General features: G+C 37.4%; 2 protein-coding genes across 2 annotated transcripts in view; both read left to right on the plus strand.

Annotated features, from left to right (window-relative positions):
* PTP4A2 (protein tyrosine phosphatase type IVA, member 2) overlaps nt 1-24,718 on the plus strand; it is a 28,271-nt gene extending 3,553 nt beyond the window's left edge. The window contains exons 2-6 of the mRNA XM_027517519.1: nt 12,857-13,554; nt 15,753-15,845; nt 19,725-19,855; nt 21,179-21,253; nt 22,228-24,718. Of these exons, the coding sequence (XP_027373320.1) occupies nt 13,459-13,554; nt 15,753-15,845; nt 19,725-19,855; nt 21,179-21,253; nt 22,228-22,336 (504 nt within the window). The 5' untranslated portion in view covers nt 12,857-13,458 and the 3' untranslated portion in view covers nt 22,337-24,718. The remainder of the gene's footprint in view (nt 1-12,856; nt 13,555-15,752; nt 15,846-19,724; nt 19,856-21,178; nt 21,254-22,227) is intronic.
* LOC113877410 (tubulin alpha-1C chain-like) lies at nt 6,169-7,736 on the plus strand. The gene has a single exon (XM_027517493.1). It carries the CDS (start codon nt 6,273-6,275, stop codon nt 7,620-7,622), a length of 1,350 nt encoding a protein of 449 aa, XP_027373294.1. The 5' UTR covers nt 6,169-6,272; the 3' UTR covers nt 7,623-7,736.
* Nucleotides 24,719-25,750: the final 1,032 nt, after the last annotated feature.

Below are 25,750 nucleotides of genomic sequence, written 5' to 3' on the forward strand. Positions count from 1 at the left end.
AGTGAAGCCTCTGGAAAAAGCATTTACAAATAAGATGCAGAGGAACAATATATACATTTTTAGCTGTTGCTCTTGAGTGAAACTTTAGAGGAAAGCCCAAGTTAGGTTGATTTCTTCAAGTGCTGTCGCTTCAGCTCTGCTACTTAGAGAAGTTAGTGATCTTTAAAAATTTTAAGCAACTGGAAATCAGGACCGGTAGTTCTGACATACCAGACTTAGTTATGTTTATTGAATTAGGGTGGTGGCTTGAGATTTTGAAGTCTTGGAATACTTGTGAAGTCCAGCATGCTTTAGGTTTCAACATAATCGTCTCAAGAATCTTCTTTGTGCTGAAACACAAATGATATCATTTTAAATTCATAATAACCCTGGGAGTAAGTAATGGCAGCCTTCCAGTTTTGTAGATGAGAAAATTGGTTTAGAGATCAATTGTTGAATCCTAAAGAGTATCAGTAAATAGATGGCGGCAGTGGATTAAAAAAAATTTTTCCCCTTGGGGCTTAAAGTACTTAAGTCTCTTTCTAACTCTCCCCCCACCCTCCTCAGTTAACTCTAGTCATTTACATGAGTTGTGTAGGAATTAGTAGACTTTAAGGAAATTACCTTTTTCTTTGCTTGAAATTTAGTATTTAGTTCTTTTTTTTTTTTTTTTTAAATTAAGGATACTTCAGTTACTTTTTTTGCTCTTTGGGGCATGTTGTTTGAGATTTTTCTCAAGATACTAGTTGGATTATGTAGAAACTAATGATTATTCTCTTAAGTTTATAAAGCAAGAGTCCTTGATGTTACAGTTCAGGTAATTTTGTATCTTGGGTTTGTTAAATAAACAGATGCCACCAACTAAAATTACTTGGGAAATGGTGATTTGAATCTGTTACTTTGAAATATTATCCATTTTCAGTTTCAGAACTAGTGTATATATATAGAGGTGTCTGCTTGCTTTCTCTGGTTAGCCTTCATTTTATTGACTGAAACACGTTCTCTGGTTCCTTTGACCTCGGCTTGAAGCCTTACAGGACTGCTTGATACAAGGCTCAAGTGGATACTGTATCAGGAATCTCTCCCTCCTTGGAGTAGTAGAGGTTTAAGCTAAACCAGAAACTGTCTCTATGACGCCTTCACAGGAGAAGCTGCACAGCACCGCAGGCTCTGTCCACTGCCAGTCGTTCCCCTCTGGGGCTCCTGGAGCCTGTGTGAGGATGGAGCCCATCTCTTGCACACGCTGAGGTGGTTTTTCCTGCCCTGTTTGTTTAGTCAGTGTAGATTTACAGTGCATAAACTCTCTGCCAAAAAAATGGCTGAGGGGTTGACAGATTATAGCAACAGCTTTATGTGACTTGAATACAGATACGTTTTGCTTGCCTGCGCTGATTTTTTACCCGTAGATTCTGTAACACAGCATCCACTCCATTTTAAGTGGCATAGAAACTAAATTTCATCATTTAAATATAAATTTACATTACATAACATTCCTTTTTAAACTGTAGAGAATTTTAAGATTAAGCTTTTCTGTGACCCTTTCCTTGCTAGTTGAGCCTGTTTTGAAAAAATATTTTGACCATTAGAACAGTCTTTACCTTTTAGAAAATTAGTGTATTTAATTTTCTTCATAGTATTTCTGGGTTGAAATTTCATTCTTCTCAGAAAATGTTAATTCTTTTGGCATAAAATGCACACATGATATATTTGCTTTAGCAGATCAGATAAATTACTTTATATTTTTATTTCTGCAGTGGTCAAAAATGTTGGCTCTTAACTAATGTATTGTTTGACGAGAATTCAAATTCACAGTCAAGGCTGCTTTCTTCCAGTTGTCTTTAAGTTTTGAGATTTGAGCGTAACTTTTTTTGCAGTCTTTCACTGAAAACATTCACTGTGTTGTACCACCGTAGTCTTTGTAGATTGGATTTATATACACATACTGATATTTACTGTTTTTAATAGAAAATTGGTGAGTTTCCTTCTTTCCATTATCAGTGAAAGCCTATCATGAGGGAACAGAGTGACTGGTTGGTTAGTGCAGAAGGATATGAGTCATCAGCAGGATTTGTCAGCAAATTGAGAAGGATATGATGGAAAAACAATAGATTCTAGTGGCATTCTTCATTCCACACATGTGGTTACAAACGGGTTTCCTCTTGGTAATTGGTTTAAATCATTCAAATAATTTAGATCTTTCTGGATGAAGAGCACATCAAATTTAAGCCATAGCCTTAACTCTGAACTGTTTTTCTAGTGAGATGAGATATTCATTTAGAGATCATCCACAAGTAGAATTTAGTTAAATTTGTATCTGTTTACTAAGAAAAGAATTCAACTGTCAGGTAGATTTTAGTAAGCTGAGAGGCTATTTTTGTGAAGCTTGCTGGTAATTACGGAGCCGCTTAGTAGATCAGGAGATGCCCACCAATACGGCAATATTTGTTTTCTCTCAGTGAGCAAAGAGTTACTATTACTCTGCTTTTAAAATCCCTGAGAGCTTTTATTGCGTTTGAATCGGTGTGAAATTCTCAGCATGGTCAAGGCCTCCTGAGAGTTATTTAACCCAAGACTTAGTTCCTTTCTCAAGTCGTGCTACCATGGCCTGTCACTATTTCTGCCAGTCTTGTCATAAAAGTTTTATCTTTCCTAAGTCTTAATCCCACTCCATTCTACTCATGCTTATTTTGTGTCTTCAAAGTATGTAGCATTAATAATGAAATTGTAATACCCACCATCAAATATTTTTCACCCACATGTATTCTCTAGGATCCTGATTAATATGGTATGCACACAGAGCCCCACAAATGCTTTTGTTGTAAGAGTAGATGACTGCGTTTTAGTATCATTCCGAACTGGTGTATTCTCTCTCACTTCAGTGAGCATTTGGAGGAAGAGGACATGAAAGATGAAATTTTGCATTCTTTAAGTGAGAAGAGAGGGAAGGTGAATCCATGTTGAACTAAGCTGGTGAGCAAAGAATAATAATCCCTTGGCATTATAGAGGTATTTCACCCTTTTTACTTCACATTTACATGTAATGTGAAACAGCTGCCTTCACTGTATGGTTTCTGAAGATTTTTGAACGTTGCATTTTATGAAAATAAACATCAAGTCATTATTGGGCAATTAGTGGATAGACAGTATGTTTTAAAAGGCCACCAGCAGATCCAAATTGAATGATTTGGGTTCTTGTCTGTTTATCTTGTACTATACTCAGTGCACAGAGAGATGGCTGAGAAGTATAATGTGATTTATAAGAAGTTTAGGAGAGGAAGTGAAGTGTAACTGACTTAGGGGAAACTTGGACCAAAATGCCCTAACAGCAGAAAAGTTTCTGGGGCTCAAACAAAACTTATGCTGACAAGATGTAATTTGGAATGTTTTTATTCCATATCCTGTACATAGAGAGCTTCCTTCCCCGCTTCTAGTGGTGGATACTTGAAGAGGACCTTTAAATATGCTCAATAGGTTAGACAGAATGGGGAAATGAAAGAGTTAAGCTGACCCATAAACTGCTAAGCTCTGAAACATATATTTTAAATAATGCTAACAATAGCCTGGAAGTTTTTGCTTTGCATGCTGCTCCTGTGCTGTAGGTTATTTTGAAAGGTGATTCAAATAACCTTTTCCCAAGTATCTATTTTGCAACCTCAGGGAACTTGCAGCTGTTATAGTCGTTCTAACTGTCCTGATATAGCTCAGAAAACATTTCAAAGTGGTGTTGACAGGGTGAATTCAGGTGCCCTTTTGGATTTTTACTTCTGAGTTTGCTTTATTACAATTGAAGTTCAGACTCTCAAATACATTTCTTTATTAATGAAGTAATTCAGTGGTTCTTGGGTTAATGTATATATAGTGATAAACTAAAGTAAAATGATTAGGACTTAAATTGTTCTCCAGAAAAATTATTTAGCCTTTTGAGATTAAAGAAATAAAGATGGAAGGAAAGAAGAAAACAAATATTAATATTTAATTTTATGGGAATGCAGCTGAATTTGAAATATTTACCTATTCCATATAGGAAAGTACTACAGTTTTTTAGAAAAAGAAGGTGCTTAAATTTTGTAATAAAGAGGCTTGGGAGTCTTGTACATAAACTGAAGTCTTTAAACATAAAGCCCATGGAGAGTATAGTCATGATACCTTTGCCTGGAAATGGAAGAGAATGAATAGAATCAATTTAATAGAGCTATTTAACTTAATCTTTAAAAGAGTCACTGAAAAAAATAAGCTTATGTCCAATACTAGAATGATGTTTTAGGATGTTAATGTTTTTGCTGGTATTCAAATAATTTTTTTTTTTAAGTGAAAATTGGCCATAGTGCTGTTATCTCCATTTAAATTTTATTTCTGGAAGGAAAAATATTTAACGTGTTTGGGCAAAGAGATTCAGCTAGAGAATTGCTAATCTTTAGAGGAACAATGAAGTCCAAAGTTGAAAAGTAAATATTTTCAAGTGTGGCATGAAAATAATTTAATGCAATTTTGGTATTACAGTTATTTGTAGAGGTAGGAATTACCAGAAAAGGACAACTGCTTCTAATCACCAGAGAACATACAAATTTAAAAACCACTCCCTTTTCATTTGAGTGGAAACAGCCCACAGGACTCAAGAAAAGAACTGGCGCTGTCCTCAGAAGCGGGTGTGATTGCTAGTTAATTGCTTTCCTTTCCTTTCTGAGTGGCAGGCCATGTATGTCCTGCTGGTTCTGAAATGTTAAGATATTTTCCCACCAACAAGGTCATAATTTCTTTTTATAGAACTGATTATTGATTTGTGTACTGGAACTTGATTCTCAAGTTCCCTCCTTAAATGAGGAAGTAGAGAAGTGGGAATAACCAAGGGAGTGACTACAAAACTTTTTTTTTTTTAATCAGTAAGAAGCATGTTGCTATTTTTAGCTTGTTTACAGATATTTTGGATCCTAATTTGTGTAGAATTTAATGATACCTCTTTATCAATTCACCAGGACTGTAGTCAGTAAGGGAAGAGAACTAACATTAATTTGAATCGCCTCAAGTTTAGGTTGCCAAATGGCATCTGCTTTTCGTTTGATAAATGCAACAATAGAGGGAAGAACAAATATTAGTAGTACAGAGAGTAGAACTTTGTTTCTGCGGGGCTCTGATGAGTTGGGTAGGTTATGAAAGATGAGTAAAAAGTTCCAGTTTGAGACCAGTTACCCAGAAGATGAGGTTTTTTTCCCTACTTGACGTTTAGTTGGTACAGTATGTGTTTCAGGTGTATAATGTAGTGATTGGACGTTTAAATACATTATGAAATGATCACCTCTGTGAGTCTAGTAACCATCTGTCACCATAAAAAGTTATTATAGTATTATCGACTATATCCCTTATGCTGTATATGACTGACTTAATTTATAACTGGAAGTTTGTGCCTCTAAATCCCCTTCACCTACTTCTCCCAGGCCCCTGCCCAGAAAATGAGAGTTTAATTAGCAGAGTTGAGTCTTCTTTAGTTTACAAGTCTTAAGATACTTTTTATCTCAAATGGTCAAAATGCAGTAGATTCAGGAGTTCTTTACAGAGGCATTTCTCTGCTTTTCTTCCTTGATGGTTTTGAAGATTTTATGGTCTGTTGTCTGAATAGTCAGCTATCTGAGAGTTCTTAAGTTACTCAAGGCCTTGACTTTTTTCCCCAAGATCCCATGTCTAATCTTTGGACAAGTCTTTTGGAGTTCTACTTTAAGGTATATCTTGAAACTGATTCATATTCTCTCTCCTGCTGCTGTTTTGGCTCAGGCTACCATTATCTAGCTCCTGGATTGTAGCATCAAGTTCCTCCCAGATCTCACTGCTTTTCACCCTTACTGCTCTTACATTCTGCCTCCAGGTAGCATCTAGAATGATCCTTTTAAATATAAGTTGTCACTCTTGCTTGAAACCTCTTATTTTCTCTGAATAAAAGTCAGATACCTCTGTTGGCCTACAAGGCCCTCTCCGTTTCTCTGACCCTCTCCATTCCCCTGCCTGGCCTGTCCCAGTAGCACTAGTCCCCTTGCTGTTCCTCGAGCACTGCAAGCGTGGCTCCACCTCATAACCTTTGCAGGAGCTAATCCCTCTGCCTAGAGTGCTCCCTCAAATGTCTTTTTGGCTCATAGGTCTAGGATAAAATGTCACTTTTTTCATTGAGGCGTTTTCTGCTAGCCTTATTTAAAAGTGGAATCCCACTACTTCTCCCCCGGACTCCTTAGTAGTCTGTCAGTGGGAGATCTTCGCGGCCGTCCCCTCCCCTGTTCCAGCCCTGCAGAACCGTACAAGTCTCCGTTATGCGTGAGTGCATCTCCATCCACGTTGGCCAGGCTGGTGTCCAGATCGGCAATGCCTGCTGGGAGCTCTACTGCCTGGAACACGGCATTCAGCCCGATGGCCAGATGCCAAGTGACAAGACTATTGGGGGAGGAGACGACTCCTTCAACACCTTCTTCAGTGAGACGGGTGCTGGCAAGCATGTGCCCAGGGCAGTGTTTGTAGACCTGGAACCCACAGTCATTGATGAGGTGCGCACTGGCACCTACCGCCAGCTCTTCCACCCTGAGCAACTTATCTCAGGCAAAGAAGATGCCGCCAATAACTATGCCCGAGGTCACTACACCATTGGCAAGGAGATCATTGACCTCGTCTTGGACCGAGTTCGGAAACTGGCTGACCAATGCACGGGTCTTCAGGGCTTCTTGGTTTTCCACAGCTTTGGTGGGGGAACTGGTTCTGAGTTCACCTCCCTGCTGATGGAACGCCTCTCTGTCGATTATGGCAAGAAGTCCAAGCTGGAGTTCTCCATTTACCCAGCCCCCCAGGTTTCCACAGCTGTCGTTGAGCCCTACAACTCCATCCTCACCACCCACACCACCCTGGAGCACTCTGATTGTGCCTTCATGGTAGACAATGAGGCCATCTATGACATCTGCTGTAGAAACCTCAACATTGAGCGCCCAACCTACACAAATCTTAACCGCCTCATGAGCCAGATAGTGTCCTCCATCACTGCTTCCCTGAGGTTTGATGGCGCCCTGAATGTGGATCTGACAGAGTTCCAGACCAACCTGGTGCCCTATCCCCACATCCACTTCCCTCTGGCCACATACGCCCCTGTCATCTCTGCTGAGAAAGCCTACCATGAACAGCTTTCTGTAGCAGAGATCACCAATGCTTGCTTTGAGCCAGCCAACCAGATGGTGAAATGTGACCCTCGCCATGGGAAATACATGGCCTGCTGCCTGTTGTACCGTGGTGACGTGGTTCCCAAAGATGTCAATGCTGCCATTGCCACCATCAAGACCGAGCGTACCATCCAGTTTGTGGACTGGTGCCCCACTGGCTTCAAGGTTGGCATTAACTACCAGCCTCCCACTGTGGTACCTGGCGGAGACCTGGCCAAAGTACAGCGAGCTGTGTGCATGCTGAGCAACACCACAGCTGTTGCTGAGGCCTGGGCGCGCCTGGACCACAAGTTTGACCTGATGTATGCCAAGCGTGCCTTTGTTCACTGGTACGTGGGTGAGGGCATGGAGGAAGGAGAGTTTTCTGAGGCCCGTGAGGACATGGCTGCCCTTGAGAAGGATTATGAGGAGGTTGGAGCCGACAGTGCAGAGGGAGATGATGAGGGTGACGAGTATTAGCATGTCTGCTGCGGTTTCATCTTGGGACTGTATTATTTGTGTTCCGTGGAGCTGCACACTGTGGCCCTGTCTTATCAATAAAGGTGATATTTCCACTTCCAAAAAAAAAAAAAATAAATAAAAGTGGAATCCCCTCTCCCTTCTGACATTGCAGGCTCACTTGCTTTGCATTTTTCTTCATAGCAAAGGCACGTTTTATTTGTCTTTTTCTGTCTACTAAAATATAAGGTCCATCTTGGCAGGAATTTTTGTTTTGCTTACTGCTCTTGCTGTACCTATAAGAATATATGATACACATTGTGTCCAATAAATACTTGAATTTATGAATTCTTAACTAGCTAAATTGCAGGAAAAATGTCTGATCTTTAGTGAGAATGAATTTCTTTTGATAGATTATTCATACTTATTTTAAGGCCAATGCAGATGTCTTCAATGAAGTGAAATGAATTTGTTTTAGGAAAAAATTGTTGCAAGGTTTTAGTCTTATATGGGGCTTCCCTGGTTGCTCACACAGTAGAGAATCTGCCCGCAATGCAGGAGACCTGGGTTTGATCCCTAGGTTGGAAAGATCCCCTGGAGAAAGGAATGCTACCTACTCCAGTATTCTTGCATGGAGAATTATATACCATAAAACTTACCTGGAGTCTTATACACTGTATTATGCTTTCATGTTGTCTGCTGTAGAAACAAGCTGACTCAAATTTGCATGACTTCCTGTAGAATTTCTGGTAAGAAGAGTAAACAGTAAATGTATATTTGTTCTTTAGACCTTTGTTTTTAGATTTTATTTTCTAAGATCTAGAGTTCTTTATTGTATATTTACTTATAACGTGCAGTTTTAATTTGGTGAACACTGGCATAACCTATCAAATGGTTATTGTATCATTTACTTTAAGAATAGAGGTGATTCTCAGTGGAAAGCTTGGTGTGAGTGGTTTGACAGGATTTTTAAAAGGTAAATGCCCAGTAAGTTTGTTGTTTTTTCACTGAATCATGTCCGACTCTTCTGTGACTCGATGGACTGTAGCCTTCCAGGCCTCTCTGTCCATGGGATTTTCCAGGCAAGAATACTGTTGTGGGTTGCCATTTCCTTCTCTAGGGGATCTTCCTGACCCAGGGATTCAACCTGTGTCTCTTGCATTGGCAGGTGGGTTCTTTACCACTGAGCCACTAAGGAAGCCCCTCAGTAAGTTTGGGTTACATTAAATGGGGCTGATTTTGTAAAGTTTCTCATGCACTTGAATTCTCTATATTTGAACTTAGAATTAACAGTTGCCAAAGCAGGATCTGAATTTTACTCAGTAGTATCTTTGACAAAGAAGAAAGCTGTCTTTCTGGAAATATGTGGGTACAGACTTGGTGGGGACAGAGGGACTAGCCCCCTTTTGAGGCTCTTTGTAATCCAGTGACCATAGCAGTTAAGGTTGTAGTGGAATTGTAAATCATTGTAGAGTTCTTTATCACCCTAGAATTAAAAAGTAAAAGGACTTGCCTGGTGGTCCAGTGGTTAAGATTCCACAGGTTTGATCCCTGATTCACATGCCCTGCATGGCGCAGCTAACAGGAAAAAAAAAAGATAAAATATTAAAATTAAGGTAAAAACCCAGAAACTGTTCAGAAGGCATATATTGTAAATCATGCTCCTTCAGCTTCAGTCGCCTCCACCCTGAGGCAGTCACTGTTGGCCTCCTCTCTTTGTTACTTTCCAGATAGTCTGTAGGAATGAAAATACATTCAGTACTCACAAATATTTCTTTATATATTGTTCATATTGTAAGCACCTTACTCTTTTCACTTGTTATTGTCTCTTAGCCATCTTTCCATACCAGTTTACGTTGATCTTTTGTTTTTTTTAACCTCTCTGTGGTTTTTTATTTTAACATTGTGCCATAATTAGATGATAAATTGTATTATTTCATGCATTTTGACTTTGGAGTCTCATCTGGGTAGATGTTGCGGCTGCCAGCTGCCAAGTCGCTTCAGTCGTGTCCGACTCTGTGCAACCCCATGGACTGCAGCCTACCAGGCTTCTCTGTCCATGGGATTCTCCAGGCAAGAACACTGGAGTGGGTTGCCATTTCCTTGAGTATTGACACTGGATATTTAAACTTGTGACATACGCTCTTCAGAGTTTTAAGTGGTCTCTGTTGTGTTACTGATTTAGTCTTACTGGCAGTGCACAATTCTAGCTTGGTAGGCCTCTGCTTACTTGCTCTTTAGCCCCCTCTTTCTACATTCTTCTTTCTCTTGCCCCCTTCTCTCCCTCTATAATTTAAATGGGTTTCTCTGTCACAGACCATCCTTTCCAATTCTTCAGTGAAGTTACATTCTTTTCTTCAAAATGGAAATTACTGGTTGGGAAATGGAAATATCCCAAATTCAACATTTTAAAAGTTAGAGTTGATAACAGATAAAGGGTGAAGGAACTATTTGGATGTGTATTTGAATTTGATCACTGTCAAGTAAACAAGCCTCTTCTACCATTTGGTAAATTAAAACAAAAAAATCAATTTTTACTTAAGTAGGTAGAGCAGAATCAATGTTAGAAAACTTGAGAAAGTTTTCCAGTAAAGTCTGCAGGTGCTGAGTTTATGCTAAAATTTACAGCTTTGTAACTTCTGAGTACTTTCCAGCTGTGGTGGGTTGTTTATGATTTTTTTTTTTTTTAACAGACTGTTTGCTTTTCATTCTTAAGGGTGTCACAGAAACTAACATTAGTTTATCTGAATTGACAGGTGCAAGAGCTTTTAACAGTTAATGTGTAGTTGAACTTGTGGGGGAGGGGAAGCAACAGAAACTTGGCTTTTATCATGTATCTGTTAACTTTGATAGACCATATTGTTTCATTTGGCAGAAATTCCTTTGCTGGGGATCTCAGTATGGTATTAAGAATTTAAAATCTGGGAATTCCCTGATGGACCAGTGATTAGGACTCAGCGCTTTCACTACTACAGTCTGGGTTTGATTCCTGGTTAGGTTACTGAGACTAAACTTGTGCGGCCAAAAAAGAAAAAAAAGAATTGAAACTAATAATAAATTATCCTTATCCCTGGAAGTGGTCCTTTCAAAATGAGCTTGGAGGAATAAGATGGGATAAAGGTTGTTCTGTTTGCTGAGCAGACAAACACTGACTCGGTAGAAAGCTTAATGCTAGAGCTGTAACCTTTTAAGCCTGGCCATCACTACAATGCTGGTCTTTCAGTGTCTTTCTCAGCTGACACACACATTCGCTATGATAACATTAAATGAAGGGATTCTAACAGGTTAGAATTTCACTGTGTTTCACTCTGAGCTGCTCACAAACCATTGTTCTTTGAGTAGTTACTTAATAATCTTTTCTCCCCTTATTAAAAGGTCAAAGAATTGCAGATGAACATCCAAGTAAATATCTGAAGAGCAGTTACATTGTCATGAATAAGACTATGACTTAAAAAATAAGTGGTTACCTTCATTAGTCAAAATTGAAGGAAAAATAAGACTTGGCTTCTTGTCCTTGATCTGCTACTAATTAGCAGTATGGTCTTAGTTAAATCTTTTTAATCTCTCTGAATCCCAAACAGCATCTTTTTTCTTTCTTTTTTTTTTTTTAAGGTCAGTGTATTTGATCTCTTTAAGTTTTGCTAGCTTTAAAATTCCTTGACTGTGCAAGGAATCCTCTGTGAAATGTATAATCTAAAGTGGCTGTGTTTTAGGGTTACCAGATGGAATTATGAATGAGAGTGATGGTGTGTATTATGTTTTTCTTAGTTTGAAGGCAGAAGTTTTGTTTTCACAAGTAGTGGATAACTCAGTTTGCTGGGGTATTGAAGTTTTTAAGATTCCTTTTTTGAGTATCTTATATCTTTCATATTTTAGGAATGTTTTAGTTTCGTGCTTGTTTCTGTGGTAATATGATCAGAAGTATATAATTTACAAAATAAAATGTTATAGAATATTATAAAAAGGAGACTGGAAGATAGAAGGTTAGGCTTGAAAGCTTGAGGCTTAGGTTCATTCTTATCTGTTTAAATTTCTCCCTTCAAGTGCCTCTGTCATCATCTTTCATCTGGTCACAGTGATCTTTATTAGAGTTCTAAGTAAGCATTTACTGGTGGCTTAGGGAAGAGGCAGGTAAAAGAACTTAGACCTTGTTCCTGTTTCCAGAGGAGTTTATGATTATGTTGATACACTGACTGAGCCAGCTATACAGATTACTGTTTTGAAAATTCTGTCACTTCTCTTCTTGCCTTGTTTTTAGTAGGAATTAATATTCGGACAGAAGACTGCTGTGTGAATCAACCTTTAGATGCCTTTGTACTCTTGAGTCAGTGATATGTGAAATAGTAAAAAGATAAATAGAACTAGAAATGAGAAAATAGAGGAGTTGTTCATTGGTTGAGTCAGCTGGCATTGTGGTACCTTTGAAAAAATATAGGACTTAACAGAAGACTTGAGTTTGAATTTGGGCTCAACTAATTCATTCACTTTAGGCAAGTCAATTCACTTTTCTGAACCTCTTACGTCATTCTTCATAGGTAGTTAAAAACTACTCAGAGTTGTGAGGAAAAGAAGATAATTTCTTGAAAGTACTTTTTGAACTGATATCATATTGGGGCCAGTGCATATATTTTGTATAGAAAGAATTAAATCCTCATATGGAATTTTGGTAAATATCCTTTATCCATTTATAGATACAGTTTTAATCAGAAATCGTTAACATCACAGCAGAAAAACAAGATCATTGTGAACTTTTTAATGAAAGAGGTTTAATGAAAGAGAGGTTTTAAGTTAAAATCTTTTAATTATTTAGAAATGATTTTTTAAAAACTCAATCATAATCATTTTAAAATGACTTGAGTTAGAAATCTTATTAGTACAGAACTTTATTGAACCTCATTTTGTAAAAAGAAAAGCATACTTTTTTGTGTATGTGTGTACCACATGGCAAGCATGATCCTAGTTCCCTGACCAGGAATTGAACCTGTGTCCCTTGCAGTGAAAGGGGAGTGAAAGTGTGGAGTCTTAACCATTGGACCGCCAGGGAAGTCCTTGGCATACTTAACTTTTGAATCCTCTGATTTTTAAAAAAGCCTTGGTATATACACTTTTATCCTTTTATTGATAGATGGCAATAGTTTCGAAGCGGCACCATTTCAGATGTCTTGAGCTCATAAAAAATATATTCTTGACTTTGGGCATTGTGTTTACTATGCTGTCAACCTCCAGTTCATTTTACTTATGCTTTTCTCCTCCAGGTTTTTCGTTGGAATATACGTTGCACATTTATGGCGATTCTGAGCGTGAGGGCAGACTTCTGCCAGGCTCAGCACAGCGTTTCCGCTGACAAGTGAGCTTGGAGGTTCATGTGCCATAATTAACATTGCCTTGAAGACTCTGGACACCGAGATTGGCCTCAGAAATAGTTGGCTTCTTTTTTTTTTTTTTTTTTTTAATTGCAAGCATATTTCTTTTAATGACTCCAGTAAAATTAAGCATCAAGTAAACAAAAGTGGAAAGCGACCTATACTTTTAACTTGTCTCACTAGTGCCTAAATGTAGTAAAGGCTGCTTAAGTTTTGTATGTAGCTGGAATTTTTTTGTAGTCTGAAGGTATCCATCAACAGACATTGAGGCCCAAGTTGAATTTGGATTCAAGTGGATTCTAAATACTTCTGCTTATCTTGAAGAGAGAAGTTTCTGAAAGAATAAACAAGTTGAATAGAGAGAACACTGATTTAGGCATTTTAGTGGTCTTTTTAATGTTTTCTGCTGTGAAACATTTCAAGATTTATTGATTTTTTTTTTCATTTTCCCCATCACACTCACACACGCACGCTCACACTTTTTATTTGCCATAATGAACCGTCCAGCCCCTGTGGAGATCTCTTATGAGAACATGCGTTTTTTGATAACCCACAACCCTACCAATGCTACCCTCAACAAGTTCACAGAGGTAAGATTGTAGCATGGTCTACCTTTTGGTATATAATCCACCTTTGATTTATAGGTAAAGTCACGTTAAAAATTAACACCGTTGTAAAGAAATCTTTTACCACAAAGCCATTTATTTCTGTGGTTGAAGTATGGATGGTCTTTGTTTGAATTGAGCTGAATTAGTTAAAACAGATTTTTAAAAGAACATTTATGGAATTTGGGGATATCTTAGAGATATATCTAGTACTGTGTTTTTTTACTGTATCCTTTCAACATTGTTAACAGTTCTTTTGTTACACATTCAATAATAAAGGTAATTAACATTTATTGAATACTTAGTATGTACCCAGCACTACAATAAGCAGTTCTTTCTATACACTGTATCATTTACTCCTTACAATAACTCTGTGAGGTATAGGTACCATTGTTTCCCTCTTATAGATGAAGAAACTGAGGTTCAGAGTGATTTAGTAATTTAGCAATTTGTCTGAATGCACCCAAGTATGTGGTGGAATTATCTCTGACACTAAAACCCATTTCTGCCTCAAATGTTCTGACCACTTTTGATGAAAAGCTACTGTCAAACAACTTAGGAATAGTAACCATCGTATACATGTGTCCAGAAATTTGGGGGAGGGAAAGGTATTAGAGGCAGCATTTTTATGTCAGATCCTGCATTTTTTTCTGTTGGTAGTAGTAGAGAAACTTTTTGTACTTTATTCAACAGACATTTGAATGTAAGCTTTTAAATCATTCTCAGATTGTTCAATTCCAGTGTGATTTCTGTTGATATGTTTGTAAAGTAGACTTGGAGAGCTAGATGAATGGCCAAGGATCCTAAATCTACCTCTGTCACTTGACAGATGGCAAAACTGAGTTCAGAAGAGGTCTTTTGACTTGCTGAAGGTCACGAATATTTACCATAAAAAATTTGTACTGGAACCTTTCAATGAACAGCTACTGTAGAGTTCATTTTAATGGGATTTTATTTGTGTTTTGAAATTTTTTAAAATTCCTGACTCAATATATAGCACAACTTCCCTGAGTCTGTTTTATAAAGAGGCCTTTCTGTGAAAAATAAAGTCTTTTACCAATTAAAATAACTTTTCTCTTTAGATAACCAGATGATTGACACTTGTAGGATATCACTGTTCCTGCTTATTTATATTTTAATTCTCTGAGCTTCTTAACCTTGTGTACACAGTGTCCAAGTTGATTCCAAGCCTGTATGCCCTCAGGTTGTTCAGTCACCTTTAAGCCTGGCTGAATTACATGATACTATTTTCAGCCTGTGGATTCCTTGGTCATAGACTCCTGCAACTATAAAAAGATATTGGTGGCATTACTGTAGGGAAACTTTTACATTGTTTTTTGGCCACACTGTGCAACATGTGGGATCTTAGTTCTCTGACCAGGGATCAAACCTGTGTCCCCTGCATTGGAAGGAGGAGTCTTAATCACTGGACCACCAGGGAAGGCCCTATAGGAAAACTTTTAAAGAAGCAAGAATTCTGGATATAATTATTTCTGTGTTCTTGACTTTGTAATATAAACCACTTTCTAAATTTAATTTCAAAATTACTATTTCTTTAAATTACAAAAAGCAAAAAGCACTTACTACATAAAAAATCAGAAGATACAAATAAGCAAAAGACAATTTAAAAATACTTAACTATTGCTGCCTGCTATCTAGACATTTTTCTCTGTATTTATGTGTATATTTATAAATATACATATAGATAGGATTACACTGTGTATTTAAAACAAAATTTCCCCCAACCTCCTTAATATAGCTGTGACAGTATTCTGTATGAATGCGCTGTACTTTCTTAAACCGTTTGCCTGTTTTTGGACTATTAATATTTCTAGCTTTTTACTGTCTCAAACAGCATGTGCTGAACATGCTAGTACCTAAATCTTTGTGTATATCTTTAATTATCTCATTAGTATAAATTTCCATAAGTAGAATTTCAAGGCCAAAGTTTATGTGTGTTTTTAAAGTTTTTGTGTTATGCTACTAAATTGCCCTGTACAAAAGTGAGTCTTATTGATGTTTCCGCTGTGAATACAAGAGTGTCCATTGTCTATGTTGTTATAAGAAGAATGATTTTGATCTTTGTTTAAGAATGAAGTCTCATTTCAATTTATATGCATATGTTTTTAAAGCTTTAATTGCAGATTCTAAAAACATTTCTTTATATTTGTTTTCCTTTAAAGGAACTTAAGAAGTATGGAGTGACAACTTTGGTTCGAGTTTGTGATGCTACATATGATAAAGCACCAGTTGAAAAAGAAGGAATCCACGTTCTAGTGAGTGTGTAGTGTTCTAATTTTTCACTACAAACAAGTTGTACCTTTCAAACATAGACATTTTTAAAACTTGGCGCTCGTAGTTTGTTTTTTAAACTTACAGGAGATACAACAATCATAGCAATCTAGTAAAATTCCTTTGGGTTGGCAATTTTGTTCATTTGTACCCTTAAAATCTACAGATGCAGAGTATTTTCAACAAATAAAAGGCAAAATTTAGCGTACACTTATTTTAAGAATCGGAAATTTCATTTTTCTCTAGGCAATTAACGTGATATTTAGCTTTTGTTTCTAGGCTACTGGTTTGAATCTAACTTTTCCATTAGACATTCTTAAATCACGTGGAAATATTCTCTCTCACTTTGCAAGTACAGATTGGTTACTTAATATTTTATATTGTAGGAGTCCAGTTTATATCGGACACAGGATAACTTGTAGGAGACAAAAAGGTGGGAGAAAGGAAAAGAAGGGAAAGGGAGAAGCCACCTAGCTTGAGAATAATTAACATACTCTATGATATTTTGGGGTAGGTTTCTAACAAGCTTTTGTATGATTTGATTTCTTTCATAGTTCAGTTTGAATATAGTGATTGGAATTATTTTAAATTAAGTTTCTCCTTGCCCCCTAAATATTCTATTAGTGGAAATAGGAACCTCACATTAGGTGAAATTTTATACTTGATTCTCCAAAAAATTGTCTATATTAGAGTAGCACATATTTGATTGACCCTGTAGTCTTGGTGTCTTAGAGCTGTTTGACATAGTTGTGGGAAGGCATTGTAGTGCAAAGACAACTAGAGATTTTTGAAATGATTGGATAGGAAGAAAGTACTAAGCAAGGTAATGGTACAAGGTTATGTTCCTGTTTTTTGATTGCATTGGTTACTAGTTGAGAAGGCAGTTGATACAAAGAAAATGAATGTCCTGTTGGTAAGGCAGTTGTCTCATACCTGATCCGTAAAGTTTCCTCACCTCCACTTTGGTGAAAACATAAAATCTAAAAAACCAAACATTATGGTTTATTAAGAAAATGTATTTTAATAGTATGACATGGTAATAATACTTTGCTTGCAGTCCTATTTCCGAATGGCTTTAAGGTCCTCTGGCTGGATCACTGGGAATAAGTATAAACATGGGTAAATGTAGCCCTATGTTTAAAAAAAACAAAAACAGAATTTTAACTTCTGAAATTAAACCAAAATACAAGTTCTTTTCCTGTATTGTAAGTATGTTCTTTAGTGGGTAGATGAGAAATCAGTTTGTTTTGACAGTTGGCAGGGTGAGAAAATGAACTGCAGAGTGACCGTAGTCTGTTTGAATCAGTAATGTTGGTAAACACCTTTATAAAATAGAACTAAAGAACTTGAAGTAGTTTGTAGAAGATAATGGTAGATCTGAGATTTATTCCAAGCCTTTAAATCTAGCCTTTTGTTTTGAAGAGCTGTGATCAGGTAAAATTAAAGGTCTAACTAAAGCTTGAAAAAAAAGGGACATTTAGAATTAAGCTTGGAATTTCTTTTTTTTCCTAGGCAGAAATTTTAATTTAAGTGTAATCAATAATTTACCTTTGCTAGGTGAAGATATCCAACTTGAGACCTTTCAACACTTTGACCAGTGTTCTTGTAAATCAGAGGCTTATTAGAAAAGACTGATGGTTTCAACCATCAGTTTGAAGTTCAGTTCAGTTCAGTCGCTCAGTCGTGTCCGACTCTTTGCAACCCCATGAATTGCAGATGCCAGGCCTCCCTGTCCATCACCAACTCCCAGAGTTCACCCAGACTCACGTCCATCGAGTCGGTGATGCCATCCAGCCATCTCATCCTCTGTCGTCCCCTTCTCCTCCTGCCCCCAATCCCTCCCAGCATCAGAGTCTTTTCCAATGAGTCAGCTCTTCGCATGAGGTGGCCAAAGTACTGGAGTTTCAAGCTTTAGCATCATTCCTTCCAAAGAAATCCCAGGGCTGATCTCCTTCAGAATGGACTGGTTGGATCTCCTTGTAGTCCAAGGGACTCTCAAGAGTCTTCTCCAACACCACAGTTCAAAGGCATCAATTCTTCAGCACTCAGCCTTCTTCACAGTCCAACTCTCACATCCATACATGACCACAGGAAAACCCATAGCCTTGACTAGATGAACCTTTGTTGGCAAAGTAATGTCTCTGCTTTTGAACATGCTATCTAGGTTGGTCATAACTTTCCTTCCAAGCAGTAAGCGTCTTTTAATTTCATGGCTGCAGTCACCGTCTGCAGTGATTTTTGGAGCCCCCCAAAATAAAGTCTGACACTGTTTCCACTGTTTCCCCATCTATTTCCCATGAAGTGATGGGGCTGGATGCCATGATCTTCATTTTCTGAATGTTGAGCTTTAAGCCAACTTTTTCACTTTTACTTTCATCAAGAGGCTTTTTGGTTCCTCTTCACTTTCTGCCATAAGGGTGGTGTCATCTGCATATCTGAGGTTATTGATATTTCTCCCGGCAATCTTGATTCCAGCTTGTGCTTCTTCCAATCCACCGTTTCTCATGATGTACTCTGCATATAAGTTAAATAAGCAGGGTGACAATATACAGCCTTGACGTACTCCTTTACTACTTTAGTGGATTTTTGATAGAAACTGCTCGTGTGAGTCAGTAAAGGCATGTTTCATACTACTGTTTCTTAACCAGATGCATTTCAGAGTTTTAGAGGAAGTAAGCTCTTAACTAAGATACTGGTTTTACTGGTATTTACAGTTAAACTCTAGCAACATTTATGATAACAACACTGACAGCTCTTTAATTATGGGGTATAGTTGACAAACGTAATGTGCTGTCGTGGCTAATGGCTACATGAAGTGCTCTAGTGGTGCCCAGAGTAAGGGCAGGATCAGTTTAGTGTTCTGTCACTTTTCTCTTTTTCCTTCTCTAGTATCTTAAAGTGTCCTTATGCAGTCTCACTAGAATAGTATTAAAAAATATTTCCAGTGTCTTTGCATTTCTGTCCTTGAAGCTAGATGGGAGAGAGGGTATGTAACTCGTGAATCTCCCTTCTCTCCTTTCTTCAAAGGTGACTTATGTTGATTTCTCAGAACCTTGTGTTTTGGTAACAAGGAAGATAAACTCCTGCCTGTATTGTGAACTCACATGGGGTTGGTCTTAATTGAAAAACAACCGAGATCAATGAATATTAAAGGAGAAAGGAATACTTGAGAAAATGGTATTTTTTTCTCAGGATTGTATCATGTGGCACTGTGCTTATAAAATGGGATATGTATAATTTAGGCAGAGCTTTAAAAATATTTGCTGCTTGACTTTTACCAAATACATATGTAAGCACAAAGATCGTAGTCTGTTTCTGTTATGGTCTGCTGTTGGAAATTACTTATCAGAGAGTTTTGCTCTAAAGAAAAGATACTTGTAACTTAGAGCTACTTAGAGGGTAATCTTCAAAATTATTTTTGTTTGTAGAGAACAATGAGATACTAGTTGGTACACTTCTTTGCCAGACTGGACTTAAATCTTATTGACAGGTGTTGTGTCCTCTCTTACTTTGTCTCAGTTTTAATTTTAATTTTCTCTATTATGTCTAATTATTGCTTTATTCAGATAAGATGTTTGAAGAATGCTAGCCTCTTGTCACTATGATAAGAGTTATTTCCAAAGATAAAGTTCGATGCTTTTGATGCTGGCTGTGCTTCATTGAGAAGGCTGAGTTGTTTGGCATGCTTGAATTTTGATCTTGATCATTTTTCAGAAGTGATCAGAATTGTGTGATTAAGAACAGGTACATGTTAGTACAGTTAGTGCAGGTAGGCCTCTCGTGTGTATGGTGTAGCTGTTGTGCATTAGGATGTTCATCCTAGAGAAAGTATCAATTTAATTTCAAAGATCTTTTCCTCCTAGGATTGGCCTTTTGACGATGGAGCGCCACCCCCTAATCAGATAGTAGATGATTGGCTAAACCTACTAAAAACCAAATTTCGTGAAGAACCAGGTTGCTGTGTTGCAGTGCATTGTGTTGCAGGATTGGGAAGGTAAGCTCTTCTCCTTTTGTCTGTGAATTCATTATCAAAACTTTTACTTTGGTAGAGATGTGTATTTGTTAACTAAATACTAAATTGCCTGAAAGGAAATGAGAGTAAAAGCTGGTGTCATGATTTCTCAAAGTAACTTAGGTTTCATTGTTTGTCTGAGTCTGATACTATACTAGATTTAGTGGGTGATGGTTCTCAAGTTGTTTTGAAACTGTTTTAATGTAATTTTCTTATCTTTGAGCCAAAAATACAGCTTTAATTCAATATGTTAGTTTTTTCTCCCCATTTCCAGTAATCAAAGGTTTAGGTCTTTTAAATTGACAACAATGGTAAAATATCTTTAGATTTGAAGAATTTGTACATGGTTCATTTTGGTCTGAGATGAATAGGAAATTAATAGATAAAGAGCAGATGGTTGAACCTTAAACTCTTCTAAGGAAATGTATGGAGAATGAAAATTGACTTTGATTTTAAAAACTTTTCCCTTGAGCATTTCATGAAATGGTGTTGCAACACTCAACAACAGTAGATTGTCAATTTATGATCTGCACTTTGACTCAAAACATTAATGAAGGCTGCTGTTGCCTCATGGTGGTGGTGACTCAGGCTGTTACCTCTGCTCAACCCTTTTGTTGTTTTCCTTTTTGCAGTTTAGTACAGTTTCTTCTTCAGTGTCAAGAAGTTTCAGTTCTTTTCCTGACGTGGGGAAATTTTTTAAACTAATAGCTGTCTTAGTTAGGTAGCCAGTCCAAAGTTAGTGCTCTGTAATGGACTTTTTAAAAACATTGTTTCGTTTGTTATATTAAAAAAGAAAAAAAAAATACATATGTGTGTTGATATAGAAAGCAAATCCTAATTACCAGTTCTCTGACAGTCCCCTACCTCATAGAAACGATTTTGTTGAGGAAATCTAGCACTGTTTTCATATTTGGTGAAGAAATGATAATAAATTGATTTGTAATGAAAATTCTGAGACACTCAGGTTAATACATCTGGTCATTTACTATGATAATGCTTAAAGATCAGTGAATTTTTGGTGATATAAAATGATGGGAAATTTAAGATACAACGTGATAATATTTTAAAGAGTAAAGATCTCTAAATAAAGGTTTAAATTTTTGTGCTTTTTACTAAAAATAGAAAATAACTTAGAATCTATAATTTAGATATTTTACTATGTAGGAAAATATCTGATATTTTAGTATATAGGAATAAGGAAAGCTCAGGCTTTAAATGGTTTTGATAATATGTAACCCTGGGTTTTAAAGAATCCTTTAATTCCAAAGACCTGTGGTCAACTTACAAGTGAGTGTTTCTCTGCAGGGCACCTGTGCTAGTTGCACTTGCTTTGATTGAATGTGGAATGAAGTACGAGGATGCAGTTCAGTTTATAAGACAGTGAGTATGAAGTTTTATTTTCCGAAATACATAAAGCAAAATCATACAAGAGGGAGCAATTATAAAAAGTATCCAATTATAGTACAGAGTAATTTGCTGTCTTTGGCTTAGAATGTTGTTTGAAGATACCAAAAATAGCAAGCGATAAAAAGACTCACAGTAACACTCTGGCTCCCAGATTTAAATATTTTCTCATTTAGATGGCAAATTTGGACATTGTAGAATATGTCCAGTATATGACTTGAATATCTAGAAATCTTTAAAATGAATAGCTAGGTAATGGAGTTGCAGTGATCTAGTGCTTCTTTTAAGAGATGTCCAAAATGCCTTACAGATGTAACTCTGTGACAAAGAGGAAAGGAAGAAACCAGAGGGAGTAATCACCTAGGACTCTGAAGTGACCTGTTCAGTCACAGAATCAGGATGGTAGCGCCCAAACAGAATCTTGACATCAGTCTGGAATAACAGGCTGTTTTGTTCTTTCTTTGGCAATTATTGTCTTGCCCTTTCTCTTTTTAGCCTTTTCTTACCAAAAAAATTAAAAAATGACACTTTGTGACAAAGGGTATGAAATGTATGGTAGCACCTCTTGGAAGGTAACGTGTTTCAAGGAATGTCATCTGTGTCTGCTGCTTTATATAAATATTTGCTCATTTATCCTAAATACTTGCTGCCAATTCTAATATGAAGAATATATTAATTGGGAAGAATATAGTCAGATGTCTTTGGATAAACCATTCTGATACTTATTAACAATTAATAGACTCTAATGAGAGCAAAGAAAATTTGTCTATTTTTCATTTAGGAAGGCACAGAAATTTCATTGTTCATTTCAGCCCTTTCTCATAGGAAGTGATGTATGGGAAATATGCTGGTTTTCAGCTGTGTAGAGTTAGAAAGGCCATAGGCCATAAATATGCATGTCAGGCAGCTCTTTTTTTACATGATAAAGTTTGCCATTCTTGTATTTTCAGAAAAAGAAGGGGAGCATTCAATTCCAAACAGCTGCTTTACCTGGAGAAATACCGACCTAAGATGCGATTACGCTTCAGAGATACCAACGGGCATTGCTGTGTTCAGTAAAAAGAAGTGTATACGAAGGCTGACTTGATTGTAGCATTTAGAGGGAACTCTTGGTACCTGGAAATGTGAATCTGGAATCTTAACTGTGTCATCAAAGTAGTGATGGATTCAGTACTCCTCAACCACTCTCCTAATGATTGGAAAAAAGCAAACACAAATCCCTCTATAACGTGAATAAAATGTTTAAGAAAAGAAAAAGAGAAAGAAAATAGGGATTAATTTAGTGAAGGATGATTTTGCTTCTAGTGTTGGAGTTTGAATTTCTGCCAGGATTGAATTTATTTCAAAATCTCCTGTCTTTTTTAACTTTCTCAAAATAGGTCTCTAAGGAAAACCAGCAGAACATGAGCCTCTACAGAACCATCTGTTTGGGGAGCACACTCTTCCATTATGCTTGGCACATAGATATCCCTGTTGTGGGATTTCTTTCTTTCTTGGGGGAGGGGGGTGGGGGGAGATTGGTATATTTTTCCCTTCTTCTCACTTTCTCCTATCCCTGTTTTTTTTCCCCTGATACAAGTTGTAGGTGGAATAGGAGAAGCCCATGTTGCTATAGATGTGTGTGCAGTCTGGCAGCCTTAAGCCCACCTGGGCACTTTTAGGAAAAAACAAACAAAAAACACCAAAAAAAAAAAAAAAAAGAGGCAGTGACATATATATTGTATGATCCAGGTGGTTCTTAGTCTTTACTGATGATGGGGTATTCATGTTAGTTTCTTTTCTTGAAAACCCTATTCAGCATTAGGCAAAGTAGCCAGGAATTTTTTGTTTTGATAAATTTGTAGGGAAATGGCATTTTAAGAGGAGTCTCTCAGAGAGCTTAGCTGAGAGTCGAATTCATCTCTTTTCCAACCAATGAAGCTAAGTGGATGTCCCAGAGATGTTTGTTTCAGAAGGGGAGTACTCCAGGCCATCACTAAAGATGTGTCCAGGCAGAGCCTTAGTACACTTTCTACACCTTGTAGAACTGTGGGCTGTAGCATTACTCTGATTTTCTGTCTGATGATGTCAGAGAATGCTGGTAGTGTAAAGTTTTTTATTTTAGGACTTATTTGTACTCTGAATTTTCAGGAACAGTCAAAGGAGTAGCAGCAAAGACACAATATTTTAGACCTGAGAAATGCCTGAAATGGGTATTTTCCAAACTGCTCCCTATATGTACAGTTCAGTTTAACCACTGATTGCCTTGTTATTTTCTTACTAGGTTCTTTATGAGACTTAAAAAAAAATTTTTTTTTTGCTGGTTCAAAACCAACAATGCCTAGTGAGTATGTGTCCACAGGCCATAACAGGGTTAGAAGAGAGACATAGAGCAGCAAAGGGACTGTGGCTAGTGCAGTGGTGTAGTGTCATTTCTGCAGATTCTTTGCTGGGTTTAATGTACTGATCTAGAAAAGCTGTTTTTCTGCTCCTTTGCTGTTGTGACCAGGCTGCATTGACAGAGCAAGTTGGATGATACCATCAGGGGCTCTTGCACTCTCCATTTGAATATTGCATAATTAATAGTGCTCTGCTTCTAAGGATTTGAATGGAGTCTTAGGGTCATCTTGTCCTGTTGGAATTTGCTATGCAGAGCCTTAAACTTCCCATTTTGTTAGGATCAGCTAGGCCAGTAGGAATGGACCAGGACCTTGTCTCACACTGATGATACCTCAGATGTTGGCTGGCTATGTGAACTGCCTATTTCCTGTGCCGAGCTGTTTTTGATTTTTAAATAAATGAAAATCTGTAGATTCTCTCCTCCCCTGTCCCAAAAAACAAAGCAAAATAATGCTTTTTGAAATTGTCTCTAGGATTTTAAAGTGAAAAAATGATGGTACTATCCAAAGTTCTTTATTTCAGAATCTGACAGTGGATTCCTTTAACATAGGCTCAAGATCAAAACAGCATACCCTCTAAGCTCAGACAGACTGTTGACTCCAAGGGTTTTGATCAATACCATAACAAACCTTTTTCCTTTGACATACTCTGGGTTTTGTTGTTTGGAGGGAGAGAAGAAGGGAGGGGGAGAGAAAGGGGGAAGAGAGAGAGAGAGTGTGTGTGTGTGAGTGAGCGAGCGAGTGTGCAGTACCCACCAGTAACAGTGCCTGCCTGAGTTAGGAAAGTGACATTCCTGGTTCTGTATGAGGAGAAGGGTATGTACAATAACATGCAACATCAGCCCTCATATTGTTGTAAATTACAGAATAATGTTAATTGTTCTCAAAACTGGATTTTCTTCAAAATTAAAAAATTTTTTTCTTTCGGATTTAATGAAGTATTGCTAGCTGAAGCCAGTTTGACATGGTGAGAGAGATGTCAGACTGATGAAAGGTGTGCAGCCTGATTTAAAACCAAACCCTGAGCCCTTTTAAAGAACAATAAAACATATTTTACATGCTCTTTGTCTGTGCATTTGTTCTCTGTCTTCAGGTTGAATTTCATTTATGTCTGCTTAGAAATCTTGGTATTATCAAGGCTTCTTTTGGGTCCTGCTTATAATTACTATAAGGAGGTGAAATAATCAGATGTTGGCAAGTTTGAAGATTTCATGCCTCCTGGGTGTTCAGTAAGGGCAGACTTAACAGTAGTTGGGATACATGAGGTTCACTTTCTGGTTCAGTTCTTGGAGGTAGCACTGTAGGAATTCAGCATCTCTTCTCATCTCAAAGGATTTGTTTATTCCATAGAGTTTTGATGAAGCACTGAAACTTTTTACTGGAAAGCTTCAAGAACAGTGAGAAAGGAGGAACTTAATGTATCATTCGATTTGGGGGTGGGAAATCTCCCTTAAACTATGGGTGGACATCTCTCCATCCATCTGGATAACAAATTCATGGGTGAGGTACTGAGAATGAAAAAATAAGACACTGATCCCACTTTGGAGGACCTCTGTCCAGTAAAGGAGCCAGATATGTAGACAGTGGTTACAGAGCTATGTGACTTAACAGTTCACTGATCTTTCACTTCATGTCTTTCATTATGCAGCTTAGACTCTGTGGTCCAGTGTTAGAATCACTTAGCTACATAGTCAATTGCCTTGCCCCATCTCTTGCTTCATTATACTTGCCTGGCTGAACTCCCATTTTTGGTTAAGATCAATATGGCACCTCTGCAAGTTTAGTCAGCTGAACCTGCTGGCACAGTTTCTGTGTTTTAAAGTCACAATCTCAAGTAGACCTTAGTATCATCTGATGATCCTATTTGCATTTCACTGTCCCATTTACTCTCTTGGTACTCTTGAAACTAAAATTTTTCTAGCTCTCACTCTCAACCTATGACTTTTTTTTTTAACTTAGAAAATAGAAACAAATTCCACAGGCTCCTACCGTCACATCCTTGTCGGGAGTACTTTTGAGTAGTTTCTTAATAGTAGAGCCTTGAAGGGATTATACAAATAGCATGTTAAAGTGCTGTGACTATAGCACCTGTAGA

This window comes from Bos indicus x Bos taurus, chromosome 2, assembly GCF_003369695.1.
Source record: "Bos indicus x Bos taurus breed Angus x Brahman F1 hybrid chromosome 2, Bos_hybrid_MaternalHap_v2.0, whole genome shotgun sequence".
NCBI classification, from domain to species: Eukaryota; Metazoa; Chordata; class Mammalia; order Artiodactyla; family Bovidae; genus Bos; species Bos indicus x Bos taurus.

Excerpts from the sequence above, each read along its gene's own strand:
- LOC113877410 (XM_027517493.1), top strand. The coding sequence starts at position 6,273 with ATGCGTGAGTGCATCTCCATCCACGTTGGCCAGGCTGGTGTCCAGATC.